General features: G+C 48.1%; 1 protein-coding gene across 3 annotated transcripts in view; it reads right to left on the bottom strand.

Annotated features, from left to right (window-relative positions):
* Positions 1-14,960, bottom strand: part of LOC112557958 (double-stranded RNA-specific editase 1-like) — a 65,473-nt gene that overhangs the window by 3,988 nt on the left and 46,525 nt on the right. For 2 of the 3 annotated variants that reach the window (XM_025228127.1, XM_025228125.1), the window contains 3 exons: positions 5,888-6,832; positions 4,505-4,629; positions 2,138-2,696 (listed from right to left, as the gene is read on the bottom strand). In XM_025228127.1, coding sequence (XP_025083912.1) covers positions 2,138-2,696; positions 4,505-4,629; positions 5,888-6,832 — 1,629 coding nt within the window. Of the gene's footprint in view, positions 1-2,137; positions 2,697-4,504; positions 4,630-5,887; positions 6,833-9,129; positions 9,424-14,960 lie in introns of those variants that run through there. The other variant, XM_025228128.1, reaches the window with a different exon arrangement.

The following is a 14,960-nucleotide window of genomic DNA, read 5'->3' as shown; positions in this document are numbered from 1 at the left end:
CACGGTGGCAATAACTTTTTGTAACGGCGAAAAAATGTTTACACCTCGATTTAATTCGTAGCCGCCATAGAAGGTGGAGATGGGGCGAGGATAACCCCTCTCATGGGTTACTTTCCATAGAAGTCCTTTCAGCCTCAGCAAACACTAATATGGTTGTTATCGAAGTGGTTGTTACATGCGTCGGTTAGCACTCGTCACTCGATTCTCCCTGTTCATCACGACAAAAAGAAAATGAAAATTCGTGTTACACGGAGCTCTCTATCTTCTACAGTTATCAAAAGGGTTCTGGGTTTAAGGTTTTCTCTGACTGTTCGTGATAGCTGGTTGTTTGCTTTGAAGGGTAAGTGCTTCCACCTAGAGGTGATTTCAGACCATGAGCAGAAAAGACGGGAGGAAGAGAAACCTCCGACGGCCAGCCCTGTGAACTAGCGTCACAAACACTTCGTCCCCGACACGAGATCTGAACCTAGGGGCCTCACTGAAGCGCCGACTGGCCACGACTCAAACCTAGACGTAAATATTACAATACAACTTTACTGATCCAACTGGGAAGTTACTTCAGATCATGTGACCTGTGATTGGTCACATCTTGGTGAAATAAGTTTCAGCCATGTATCCTTTCTGCCCTCCTATACTATCTGCTGGCAAGACCACAGCTTCGTACTGAACTCGACACCCAGCAGGAATACAGACTCCAGAGGAAGCAGCAAACTAAACACGAGACTAACCTGCGTCTGTTTCTTCCTGTGCACAGATCGTCTTTCACGCCCATCATAGATGTGGGCACGAGATTGCCCGCTATCCCTGCGCACTTAAATTTTCCTTATTTCTTGGCAAAAAATGTTTTCAAAGATATCTCAGTCATCAAGCGAGCTCCCGCCAATGCATCCTTATCTCCCTTACATTAGGACAAAGGGTAGTTATGTAGTGGTGAACGGTGCAGCTGTTGATGGATCAAGTAGTTATCTACGGGGCGCCAAGACGGGGTATTCACCTTTTGAAGGGCCTCACAACATTTGCACAATTTATTAGCAACTAAATTAGACTTTCCACATTTCCAAGATAACGTTATGTGACTGGAAGAAAATGTGCTATCATAAGTGATGTAGCATCTTAGAAGTTTAAAAATAAAATCCTAACCCTGCAATATTCTGTCTTCACTGATTTATTCTACATTTAAAGTTTCGAGACATTCGAGGTTGAGGCTGTGTAGAGTGATTTTGTTCTCGATGCCTCGCCAATTTTACAAGATTATTGAATCTGTGTTTACACGCACGGCCGAGGACGGGGAAACAAGTTTCCTTCTATTCTCCAGGCTGGCTGCTGACGGTTATCTCCTCCTACGGGAGACATTCTGGGCACCGTAGGCAAAACTGCATTTCCGGTAATTTGTTTTAGATTTGTAGTTCAAACAGTGCTAACACCATCAGTATGTTTGGCATTAAAAAAAAAAATCTGGCATGTGGGTGGATGGGAAGTTTCAGTGCTTACCGGTAACCTATTTCTCCAGAATATGAAAAATATACTAAAAAAAAAAAAAAAGAAAGAAAGAAAGAAAAACCAAACGCAAGCGCGCGACACGCACAATATTTGTAATTTCAGTGGAAGATCTAGAACACTGTAAGCTGCAGCTAAATGCCTTCACCTAGAGCAGCTGGGTCCAACAGAACTGAACACCACATTTCTCCTTTGCCATCACTTCTTTAACATACATATGACCTTTCCATGTGACTTCACGTTCGGGAACCTATCATTGCCTGCTGAAGGAATAACACGTGACCGGACAGTTGACCAATTTGCGAAAAACAAACCACTCGCTTGCAGATTCTCCTAAAAGTGCATGTAGATGTCAAGGATGTTATACCACCCATTACCCCCACCATCCTGTAAATGGAAAGAAAGAAAGATATGCAAAGAAAAAGAAGGACAAAAAAGGAAGAAAAAGAAACAAGCGAATGTGTCCTGTACGACAGATGAGGTAAAGACTCCAAGGCGAGCTGGATAGACTTAAGGTGGCTAGGTCAAGCAAAGTCGTGACCGCGTACGTGCAACACAGGCCCACGACGACGAGGCTTCAATCCCGAACTCCACATCACATATACAGACACACAAACACACAAAACAACAACACACTGACCCTGTAACCCCAATACGTTCCAGCGCGTGATCTTGTCGCTGCAGGACATGGTCAGGAGACGCTCGCCCTGCATGACGCCATCCCACGTCTGTACTGTGGCGGCGGAGCGCACGGGGATGGTGCCCTCTCCGGACTCGATCTTGGTGCGCAACTGGCCGCGCGCGCGGCGGTTGGGATGCTTGTCACTCTCGTCGCCCTCGCGCTCGTGCGGCGAGAAGATTCGCGCGTCACCGCAGGGCGCCGTGGAGATGTACAGGTGGAACTTGACGCCTTCCCGAAGGCAGAAGCCGCGTCCGTCGCCGCGCGGCTCCAGGACCGAGCGCCGCGCCGCCTGCGGGTCCTCGGCCACGTGCAGCTGCAGCTGCGTGTACAGGAAGCGAAGGAGCGAGCGCCGAGCCACCACCTCGGCGTGGCAGTCGTTCAGTGAGGTGCCCTGCGAGCTCATGTACTCGCCGTTGATGCACTTAGTGCCCGTCGACACGCAGATCACCTGCGCCTCCTGCCCAACTTCCGGTGGCACGCTCTCGGGGTCGCAGGTCATCACGATCCCTGCAAGAACCTGCAAAGAGAAAGCCGCCATTTTAACAGACCGATCCACGGGATGTATTCATCACGCCTGCTATGTATTCGGCATGTTAGAGATCCACCACAGCACCTGCAAACAATGTCAACATTGTACAGACCTTCTTCACAACATAGTCAATGTATACGGCTTGGTACAGATCCACCACAGCACCTGCAACATGATTAGCATTAGACATGCCCATTTCACAGTATGCCATAAGTCATAGGGTGGGGGTGAAGTGAAAAACAGTAAAGGTGGTGGTACGGGGTGTTGGTGACAGAATGGGTGCGTCTCCTGATGGTTTGTGCGCTCGACTATGGAGCAGAAAGTCACTTGCTCGATGCCTGCTGTGGCATGTGATTAATCTTCTGTCCCCTCCAGCAGATGTCGAAAAGAACTACGTCCCTGATTATATCAGAGAAAGCAAAAGTAGCGGAAGGAGAACACTCAGCTTCGACCTTCACACGTCGTGTCATAGTCACGGTGAACCACTTCTGGTCACTGTCCCGAATTTCACTAGGCTATGGGGATTCTCTGCCTTTTCTTTTTAAAACAAAATCTACTCTGTGTATGTTAAAACTTCAGAAGTGTGAGAGGTTGGGAGGGGATGAAGTTGTTGTGGTTGCGCATGCGCGAGGTGTGGGTTAGAGAAGAAAGACGGGTGAGAGGAAACGCGGTACACAGATCATGGAGATCAAGGACGACTGCTCAGCTGTCTGGCTCCGCCTGGAATCTTCTACATAGCCCGTGTGACACGGATTCTGGCCTTATCTCTGAAACTCCTGGACTGCCTTCACTAACCTTCTGCATCTAGCAATTATGCACAATCATCCACTTAACACCACCACCAAAACTAACAAATCATCCAGGAAACGGAAAAGTCAGCCAGGCAAAAAAAAAAACTTGCTTCCGGACAGAAATGGAAATCACCCATTGTGATTACCAAACGCTAAGTTAAGGGCGGGTGGCCAACCGGACGCACCCAGTACCATCACGCCCAAAAGCAAACATAACATTTCGTGTGACATCTGACAGTCGCACGAAGCTTTTTTTTTTAAAGGGTGGTGATGGGGGTGTAGCATACCCTGCTGCTGAGTGTCGCTGACACTTTTGCGATGATCCACATATCGCAGTGGTCAAGCCAATGCTACCCAGTATTCGGACAGACTGCAAGACTGTGGCATCATGTCTGGCGCTGGGCGATACCTTGGGTTCCTACGTCACTTCGGCGACACTGTGTTGATGTGTAGTAATGCAATAAAAATGTTTGGTGTTTAGGCTGAGACAACCCTAATTAAGCAACAAAAGTGTTTGGTTTTTGTAATGAGACAACATTAAGCAAAAAAGCATGTTTCTTGGAAACACTACACAATGGTGTATGTGTTCTGACAAATGAGATAAAAATTATCCCTGGCATGCTGACTTTTTTTTTTTAAATCCCAGGAATTGCTGTCACAAAGTAACAGTGACAGACCCACAGACTGTCAGTGTACCACCTGATGGATGACCAATAGTCTGATGAGACTGTCAACCTATCACGGGAGAAACAAACACTGTGACAATGATAAACTGTCATCGTGTCCCTGTGTCAGGTAGAGCGGTCCGGTGGCGCAACGGTTAGCGCCTGTCACCAATACAGTGAAGGTTGGCTGCCCAGAGTTCATTTCTCGTCTCGGGCATGCTGTTCTTTCTCTGCACGTGGCATCTGTTTACAGGGCTGGCTGCTTGCCGTGATATAGCCTTAGTTGCTGGCACGGCATAAAACACCAATTCCCCCCCTCCCCTGTGTCAGGTAGCATTACCTTGCGGCGGGCGGTGGGTGTGGTAAAGTTGTTGGTCAGCTCCCCAAACTTCTCCAGCACCAGCTTGCACACCAGGTCAGACAAGGCGCTGGTCTGCTGGTCATCTCCAGGAACAGGTTGTGTGCCTGCACTCACATACACAAACAATTTTAATTCTCTTCACCCCAAAAGTCCTAAATTTCTTTAAGAAACTTTCTTATTCATTTTCTCAAAAAAGACAAATATAAAAAGTAAATTTCTCGCTCGATTATCTGATTTCTGCTAAGTGTCTGCCAAGGCTGAAGTCTCCCACGAGGCGGCTGATAAATATTGTGACTAAATTCAAGTATGATTAAGGCGTCAGGTTGCTCGCTGCCTCGTCAGCACGGTCTCGCAGGAGTGAAGAAATAATTCCTCTCGGAGCTGGCTGCTCCTATAGCAGGGGTCTGGCTGCTCCTATAGCAGGGGTCTGGTGCCACGGCGTCTTTCTGTTGGCTTACCTCCCCTGTGTGTGGTGTTGTTACTGATCGTTATCAGGTCATAGAAAGTTGTCTTGTTTTCTCTGAAAGGGTCTTATCAAGTGTGGGTGAGTGTGATGCTCTGTGCCTTGTGCCCCTCCCAACAAGCCTGACAATTTTAGCTGTTTCAAAGCAGTTACAAAATTATGTTGCGCACTATGTTCATGTAAAGCTGATTATCTAATTAGACTGAAGGCCTGAAAATGCCTGAAATTAGAAGCGTGTTGTGCAACTAGTCCTTGCGGTGCGCAGGCCAAGGTAATTAGGCAAGCACCTTCCTTTCCTTACATTCTTACCCCTCATTTCTTCCTACAACAGCGGGTGGGCGGCTACAGAAAATCCGTCATCCCCGAAATGTCGACATCAATAACCCACCATCGATTTTCTCGCAGCGAATTGCCTCGAACATAAACAAGTGGAAAACAAAAACATTTCTTCCACCAGTTACTCTTATTAACTGCTGTGCTGTTGAATGTCCCGCGTCTGACCCCAACCTTCTTTTTTTTCCTTTCCTCGCCGACATTCTTGTTCTTTTTTTTTGGGGGGGGGGGGTAACTTTGCATTCTTTTTCGTTTTGTTTTCCTATTCACTATTGACATTCGTTGTTCTTTGGCACGGCACTGCATGAAGATTTCCAGGTGTGAGACAGGTGTAAAACATGTCTATTAGGTCCGAGGTATGGCAAAAGGGGAGATGCACGCAACTAACAGGGCAGTTGACGTTGGATGGTACCTAAACTACTTCTAAAGCATTAGCAAAAACTAAAATGATCGGCACTCGCTAGGATACATAAGCTTGTGACAATCTCTCCATCCCTTCCTTTCTCCCCGACTAACCCCCTAACCCACAACCGTCCCCGCATGTCTCTCTTTTTCTCTCATCTCACCTGGCTCGAAGGAGAAGTCGAGGCCGAAGACCTTCATGAGTGCCGCCTGTGCCGCTCGCGACTTGGCGACCTTCTTGTTGCGGCCCGAGCCCTGGAAGCGCTGACCGTCCAGCTCCAGCGCCATGGTGAAGCACTTGGAGTGGCTCTCACCTGTCTCCGACACGAACTCATATTTCACGCCAGGCCGCATTTCGTTTAAAATCATTACCGGGTTCTTGTCGCCGGGCTGCGCCGGCACGTGGGCCTTGGTCCTGGGCGCCTTACGCGTGCTGCCGTTCGTCACGGCGCCGCCTCCGCTGCTTTCGCTGTTCGGGGCATCGCTGTCACTGCCGCCACCGCTGCCGCTTCCGCTACCGCCGCCGCCGCCGCCGCCGCCCTGGTTCTCAAAGTCGTTGAAAAGGCTGGTACTTTCGATCTCAGCCATTTCGTCCGTGAAGTCGCCCGAGCTGACTACTTGTCGCCCCATGGCGTGGTGCGCCTCTGAGGCGTTGCGGAACTGCACGAAGGACTGCAAAGCGGCCTCGGCAGCCATCATCTTGGCCTTCTTCTTGGTCGTGCCAGTGCCACGGAAGGTCTGACCGTTCACCTCCACCGCCATGGTGAAGACGGGCGCATGTACGGGGCCGGTCTGGGACTCGAAACGAAACTCCAGTCCCGGCCGCATCTCGTTCAACTGCATGAGGGCGTTCTTGGGGATCTTAGGCCCGTGCAGCTTCCGCTTCTTCGCAGAGAACGACGGGCCCCCGCCCCCGTCCATGCGTCGCTTGCCCAGCATGGTATCCTCGCCGTCCTCTGCGGCCCCCTCCTCATTCGGCCCCTTTGCCTCCCCCTCCTCCTCTTCCTTCTCGCCTGCTCCTTCCGCCCTCTCGTCGCCTACCTCTTCTGAAGCTGCGTCTGTTGCCTTTCGCTTTCGGCCTCGGCGTTTCTTGGTGACATCATAGGTTTCTGCAACACACAACAGCAATGACTTTACACTGTCGGCAAGGCATACCTCGCACAGGGAGAGGAATAGTGAATGGAATGAAACAGAAAGAAAGAGCGAACGAGTTACAAAACGAGGAAAAGTCACGAAAAAAAAGTTGGGGGGGGGAAGAGTATGATAGCTCACAAACGTATATCTCATGCAACAAACAGACCGACATCACATCACTACAAAAGAAAATTCCTTTATATATGAGTTTTCATTCGCCTTTTTTTATATGCAAGCCAATAACGGTTAGCCCAACGGGTATATCAGAAATCACTAAAAGAAAAGCGGAATGACCAGTGTAACACTGCCATCAAACACTGTAACGAAACAAGATGCCTTAGCAACATGTAAAGTGACCCGAGGGTCGTGCTGTAAACACGGAACACCAACGCCAGTGGTCTTTACGAACGTCGAACTCGTCGAACACTTGTCAAAGACTAATACCGCAGACAGCCTTATCGACACGACCACAAACAAACTGCTCTTTACAATATCGGTCCTTCTCAAACCCTGTGCGCCAAACACACAAGGACCAATAATCGCAGCACAATTTGCACTCGGACCTCTCGACCTTTCTCGCTCGATGACGTCAGAAATCTCGCACATTACAGTCGCGTGCCAGCAAAGAAAAATCAGAAGGATGAAGTGAGATATCGAGGATACCGTTGCCGTGCGCAAGTTAACGTTATCTAGATAACGTCAGATAACCTATGTGTTATGGTCACGTGCAACGTCGTCAGCTTCATGGCGTCAGGTGTCTCGAGTACCACGTCACCTGCCAGTTAAACGTCAGTTCCATGGCGTCAAATGTTCCACGCTCCGCAGCTACATCGGGCCAGTCGGCGTCGTGCAACACGCACCAGGAAGCCGGCTGCACGGTTGTCGATGGGCGCTGACTGGAAGGGGAACGTCGAGGCACTCGGCGGAACTCGCGCCATCCAGCCACCAAGCTTCGAGTGCCTAGCGAGGTGCTGCACCGCCAGATCCTGCGGACGAACGCGCCATGCTTGCATGATGTTCGACAACAGCCAGACAGGCGCGAGTCTCGACAAGCGAGAAATCCCGACTCTGATAGACACCGGGGAGCGTCAAGGGTGAGCATACGAGCGGCCAACGAGAAGCTTCGCCTTCTTTTAGCTCAACGTAAACCTCTTTCTGTTCCACCCGACTCCAACCAAAGCTTCCCGCTGTTTGTCTTCTGCCAATCGGCACCGTCTTCACATTTTACTTCTAGGCACCCTTAGTTTTCCATATTCTTCTCTTTCCAGTCTGCACCCTTCGTGAATCGAGAAGCTACAGGACGGGTGGGCTACTGGGTGGATGGGCGTTGTCTCCGCTCGCCAGCTCTTCAGGGGTGAGAGCCAGTAACAACAATGTAAGCACGAGATAGACGACGGTGCAGACGAGTTACGAGGCAACGTGAGAGGAGGTGTCGAGGACGAAAAGGAAACAAATAAACACCCTGAAGAGACAGACGAGAGGAGAGGGAGAGGGGATGGGGTGTCTGGCAGGAAAGGGAAGGGATTAATGTCCGCTCTGCCAGAGCTGCGACGGCACAAACCGCAGTTACCCAGACTGTTTGGCCCCCCACCACCTTGTCCGCGTCTGGAGGCAGAGGCAAGAGTTGACGCGAAGTGAGAGTTGGGTCAGATACGCCGATAATGCTGAGGTGCCGGATGGAATCGCAATCATACACAGGGTTGGGGAGGCGATGTCAGGGCGTGCGTGAGAACTCGATACACCCGAGAAACACGCTGCACTGATATAATGACCAGACAACCAAGGTTGTTGAAGGCCACAGTAGGAACTCAGCCACTATCAATACCTCCACCCCACCCCGCCCTGCTCCACTTGCGTCCACTTTGAAGCCCGGAGATTTACGTTTTGCACTAATAAAAGACTGCATCTGCGACAAAAACGGGTAGGGGGGGGGGAGGCAATGATGTCAGGAAGCAAGAACAGAACTGACTCAGCTGCATGTGAGGTCTTACGGTGAGGCCAAGTTTTTTTCTGCTTCACTTCCACAAACCTTTGTTGGCTGCTGTGCATGAGAGGTCGTGAAAATTAGTCTTAAGCCACCCGTCTCAAGTGACGAGTGGACTATTCAGATGAAACTTAGCAAATGGGATTTGCACTTGAGACCAGCGATTCAAGACGTCTTTTCAGCACCTCGCATGCATTCCAGCAGGATCTGGAACTACAAATACGCCAATCAATTCTTCCAAGCTAAATCATTTCCAAGAACTGCCGGATTTTCCACTCTGTATCTCACTCTCTGGACGCGGACACAGGAGTAGCTGCCCGCTGTCTGTGCACCGCAGCAAGAGGGTTAAGAACACAGGCCAATGTGGTGGATGAAACGCTCTTGAACGACTGGATGAAGCACTTTCTTCCGCCAGGAGCTTCTTTCTGTCACTCGCTCGATGGAAGGACACCGTGGAGTGAACTTTCTTCATCGATCTCCCACTGCTCACTGCTGTCCGCAGGCGGGTTAATGTCGGAGCCACTGACCCGCCATTTGCAGCGCGCGCTCTCCAGCGAGGCAAATGTTTGACACGCCGCACTCATCGCACCAATGTCTGCTTCACTCTGCCTTCCAGCACTTCTTTCCCTCTCACACACACACACTGTTTCTTCCTGCTGACCCACTTCTTTCACGTAACAATCGACATATGTAAGCGTTTACATGTGCGCGTGTGTGTATATATATAATCATACATAAATGCAGAGATATTCTCATGATTGGGTTACACCAGATCTGTCATGGCTGTGAGGTCTACCTTACCCTTCAACTTTCGTTTATCGCCTGCACACCCACACCCCTCCTTTTTACGACACAATTTCCTGCCCGCAAAAGGGTGGGTCGCGCTCAGCGTCCGTTACCTCCCTTCCATTCCCACCCAATGCCTATGAATTTCTAAGGAAGAATCGCAAGTGCACTTCATGTGTGTGTGTGCGCGCGCGCGGGCATGTCTAAATCTCCAGCGTATAAAGAGGTCTGCTTCTGATTTCCACGTCCTACGGGTCGCCATCGTAACAATTTCGTTTGTAAATGTCTCCGGTCCCCAGGAATTTAGAGACAAACAAGTTAGCTTCCATCAAAGTCTTGTTAATTTCCGCCGTCCTCCATGGACAATCACCAATTCCTCTTTGCACATGGTTCCCAGACAGCGTAAAATCAGCGTAATATCTTTCTTCTTTTCTTTTTTTTTATATTTTGAATGGGTATAAGTTCAGTGCAAGACACTTGTTCCCTACATCCCCCTTGGTTCTCGAGATACTGACCTACAAACATCACAAGGAACAGGTCAAGGTTCACGACACAGACAACAGGATTGTACTTGGATACCTTTACGTTGTCAACGCTCTGGCCAATAGGAGAGCTTGGACCATATGTAAATCAGACGAATCTGGGCCAATGGTGATGTATCCAGGGTGATGTCTGTCGGTATGCATATTCAGTATCTTTAAGTGGACAGCCTAGCAGTGACACCAACAGAGTCCAAACCAAAAGCTGTGAACACTCCTCGGATCGATACCCATGTGGCGCAGCGTACTTTCCCCAGAAGACCCAACTGTGCAAGTAGTACCTGGCTCTTTACAGTGTTGGGGAAGATAAGGCCTCCATAGAGAGGAGAAGGGTCTTCACTCTCCAATTAGTCACGTGATTAATTCAGCCTTGTGCAGAGAACAGAAAGGGGGAAAGAGAGCGGGTGAGAAGGGTATTCATCCAAAGTTTTAGAGAATAAAATATTTTACACCTAGTTTTGCCAAGTTACTCGGGTGTGGGAAGGGAACTAAGTTGCGACCTCCTTCCCCTCTCACCAAGAAGCGAACAGCGACCTGAAGCACACCACAGCACCATCGACTGCGGCCTGAAAGAGGTCGTCTGGCAGTCCTCAGGGCCCGTGCCGCAGCCTTGCCCGCCCGCTTATCGGCGGCTTTCTGGTTACAGCCACATCAATATCAGCGCACGTCACGACTACACCGAGGGCGGCGGCCCAGGCGTTGTCCTTGCTGCCCCAACTCATATCTCGTCGTCAGCGTTTGTGATAACGACCACTTGTGTGGAGACAAGCCAGGGAGGACACGCTTGCTCGCGCGTTCCCGTGGTGCAATGGTATAGTGGTTTGGGTTTTTTTTGTTTTGTTGTTGTTTTTTTTTTTTTGTCACCTTTGCGGCGCTGAGGAGAACGATAGCGTGATGGAGTTCACATCTCACCTCCGACATCACCCCTCATCATTTGGAAGCTGTTAACAGGGCTGACCTTTCTCCTCATAGGATATGATACAGCCTCAACTGCCTGTTCGTTGTACAACAGCGCCGACTATCACGCTCGCCCGTAAGCTCGCAAAATCCAGTCATACAGCTACAGCTTCTTTGATGATTGATGATAATAATGATGATGACGACGACGATAGCAATGTAAGCGCACAAAGGTAGCTTGAAAACCTCCACGACAATCGTTTTAAAGTGTCTGCGTAAAGGAAAGGTGACTCCGTCTGGCTGCTGTTTCTTACAAACAATGGACCGCAAGATGACCTTTCAAGTCACACCTGCTCCCTGATTAGCGAACCTTTAACAACAAAATACCGCCATCTTGGAGCAGCATATTTTAACCTCAGCACTTAAGGTTTGTTTTCAAAAATGACCCGGCGGCGAGTCGCTGCAAATAGCAATTTACTTATGTGTCGCACAAACTGATGTCTGGAAGCGTTCATGGCAAGCGACCTGCCCTTTGCCAAACGTCCGCTGCCGTACAGCTGTATTGCATGAAGTTCCCCAGTCACAGATACCCCAGCATGCCTTCTTGAGATAAGCCCTGTTGTGTCTGGCATCACGCTGGCTGTAGTCATTATCAGACCGTCAGATATCGCCATGCCAAAAAACAAACAACACGCCCTATTGGCGATTGCAGTACAGAAACTGGTAGTCATTGCTTGTCTGTAAGATATCTTCGTTAAAAGAACGTTTTAAATGCTCTTTTATACACAGGTAATTGCGTGGACGTGCGTGTTTGCACGTGCCTGTGAAAGAGCAGGACAGTGATGCTTTCTTCACTGGCTAGCTTTCATTCGTGCGGAGGACAACAAAAACATTCACAAGGGCCATGCACGAGCACAAGAACATGCTGGCAGCCTTTGTGGGGTAGCTCTGTTCCTGTTCTGTTAAAGACACAACAAGCATCGTGTTTCAGAAAATAGGACAGTGAGTAGCCGAGCCTGGGTTCAGGACTGGATAAAACAACAGAACCCGGCTAATGGCGAACCGAGGACAAGGGATGCTCGCCCCTCGGGAGATAGCCTCCAGCAAGAAAATGTTGGCAGCTTCGCCGCCTGGTGTGACGCGAACAGAACACGACGAGCAGAAGTAACTTTTGGCTCGAGCTCAATATCCACAGCCCCATGTACACCCACACGCCCAACGGAAGAAAGTCTCCAAAGAAAATGTATGTCTTCTGCATGACCAGAGCTCGAAAGATCGCCAACAGCAGGGAGTAGGATGAAGAGAGGGGTGCCAAAAAAAAAAAAAAAAAAGAATATGTGTGAAGGCATCCATACCAGAAAACCGGCATGTCAATACAATTTCCGTGACAGTGATAATGACCGAAACCCAAATTATCCAGCACGTTCATTAAAAGGCCCTTGGCCGTGAAAGAACTTGCGCAGAATGGTCGATATTAATGTTTTTCCCTTGCTGAGAGACTGCGAAATAGTGAAGGGAGTAGTAAACAACAAAGCAAAGGGTGTGTATTGAACCAGTAGGACTTTTGGCAGACTGTCGGAACTGGTTTTTGGTTAAACTTGTGTGAACCTAGCAGCAGTCTTAAAGTGTACAATACGGCGCGAAGATATCAATTCGTTCCACACAGACCCCCCAGATGTCATAAAAAGCCGCATGCCTGAAATGTCAGCGATAAATAAAAGTGGATTCAAAAATCAAATACCACTGGATTAGGGTATGGTTTCTTAATTAATATTTCTTTTGGGAACTATCACCAGTTTGAGTCGTGTAAAACTCGCCATTTTCACAAGACGATCGGTCCCAAATATCATACAGTTTTAAACGTCCCAATAAATTACAGTTTAAAAAAACAATAATCAATAACTGATAAATAGCAAACAGTTGTCTTACGAATCTACTTGTAGAAACCTATGTATGTGCTATAAATGATATTTAAGGCTTAAAAGACAGTCTTTTCGTGAAATAACCCCTTTTTAACTGTAATTGGCTGCAACGTTTTGCCGTATGATATCTGAATAAAAAATATTGTGCAATTGTGTAATTTTTTTACAACACTTCTAAAGGCTATGGTCTTATACAACTGACATTTTTGTATTCCCGGCACCTACTTCTCTCTTTCTTTCTGCTTTCTGCTCACAAACATGGACAAAAACCAGGGTTTGTTTCTGTCGCGCATCACTGAGCCAGTTCGAGAAATATCCTCGTCCTTATTAAACAAGTTTTAGAAGGGTTATCAAGTACGCTAGCGATGTTTATGTCTCCCAGAACTGAAACACTGAATGATGCGAGACATCAGGTCATTCTTCCTCCAAGACCGCCCCACGCAGCTGCCGCAAAGTGAGATCCTCCATCTGTCTCCCCGCCATGTCTGACATCTCACATCTATTCGTCTACCACGGCAGGAGCTTAGTGGACACTGGGAGAACCGCCCAGTTTTCAACCTCCCGTACACGTTCAGAAAATTTAAAAAAAAAACGACTCATTTGTCTTTTGTTGATGTAGTTTGTGTTGACTGCAGATGGCGCCAGCATTGCTGAACTTGTATTTGTCGACATGAGAGAGACAACAGACAGGAAAATGAGAGAAACAGGGAATTTTTCACGACTCTACCACACACGGCGCCCCGATACCAAAACAGCCAATCGAACGACAGAAAAAATTTACTGCCAAATCCATGTATTTAAAAAAAAGTTAAGCATACGTGTGGAGAAGGAATAGGATTAAAGTTAAGCTTATTTAAAACGAAAATACAATTTGTCATTAATCTACAAATCTGTATCCCAAGCATAAGCCACAGTAAATACATTTTCATGCAACAAACAACGTTTTCTAGGGACGGGGCTGATCTCAGTTTGAACTCTGATTGGTCAAACGCTGTGAGGTACAGTATGGGGACAGTTCCTCATTTGCGCCCCAAAGTATGCAAGACGTGTCCATCAAGTCTTGCTGACATCTTACTCAGAATGGTAATGTTTGTAGGCGAGTATCTCCGAGAAAGGATGGTCACTGGGGAAATCTAAAGACAAAATATTCTGCACCCAGTTCTGCCAGCCATTATATTTAAAAAATTGAGCCGCACTAGTCTTTTAAAGAGTCGACAGCTTATTTATGTGTGCTTCACCATCTCACCAGTTCCTTTTTCTTTAAAGACACACACGGCGTACATAAGACTGGAATCTGACTGCGGTCTCGCAAAAGAGACGAGATGCTACCGCAAGATCCCTAAATTCGTATTACTGGACTTCTTGAAGACGATTGTTTTTCCAATTAACTCCTAGAACGAGGCTCTAGAGCAAACACCTTCCGCTTTATCAAATGACGACAATGACTATGTCAGCAGAGTCTGCGACAGTAACAACAATAAATAAACAGTCACGAGGTGGTTTCTTCTGTTCCATGGTAGAATGCCTCTGTGTAAGTGTCAAATGTTTCGGTTCACTTTTTTTTTTCGCTTCCGCGGGCAGGTATATCAAGACAAGTGGTGAGCGGCTGATTCAGACAAAAAGTTTCAATTCATTCAGGGGAACACTTCCTGGATCTAAATCCAAATTTAGATCTTCATCTTTGTGTGCGATTCATATTATTTTTCTATAACAAAGATTTCAGACTAATGAAGCAAATAATTGTGTTCTAAATAGGCAAGGGTTTGGTTAATAGTGCAACAAAGCAAATCATTTACGGTAATTATACTGTTGACATCAAAAGTCTCATCAAATTCCATGCTTGATGCTCCTCCGGAAGCCTTCGAGTGGTCAATTGCTCGCCGAGACTAACAGCGGAGGACTTCGCAAAAGGCTAAGTGTGGTCTCGGCAGAGTCGTCAATCCACCTATACACGTCCGTGGGAAGATCAATCGCA

Source organism: Pomacea canaliculata, linkage group LG2 (assembly GCF_003073045.1).
Source record: "Pomacea canaliculata isolate SZHN2017 linkage group LG2, ASM307304v1, whole genome shotgun sequence".
Classification (NCBI taxonomy): Eukaryota; Metazoa; Mollusca; class Gastropoda; order Architaenioglossa; family Ampullariidae; genus Pomacea; species Pomacea canaliculata.
This window is presented reverse-complemented; position numbering and strand designations above follow the sequence as displayed.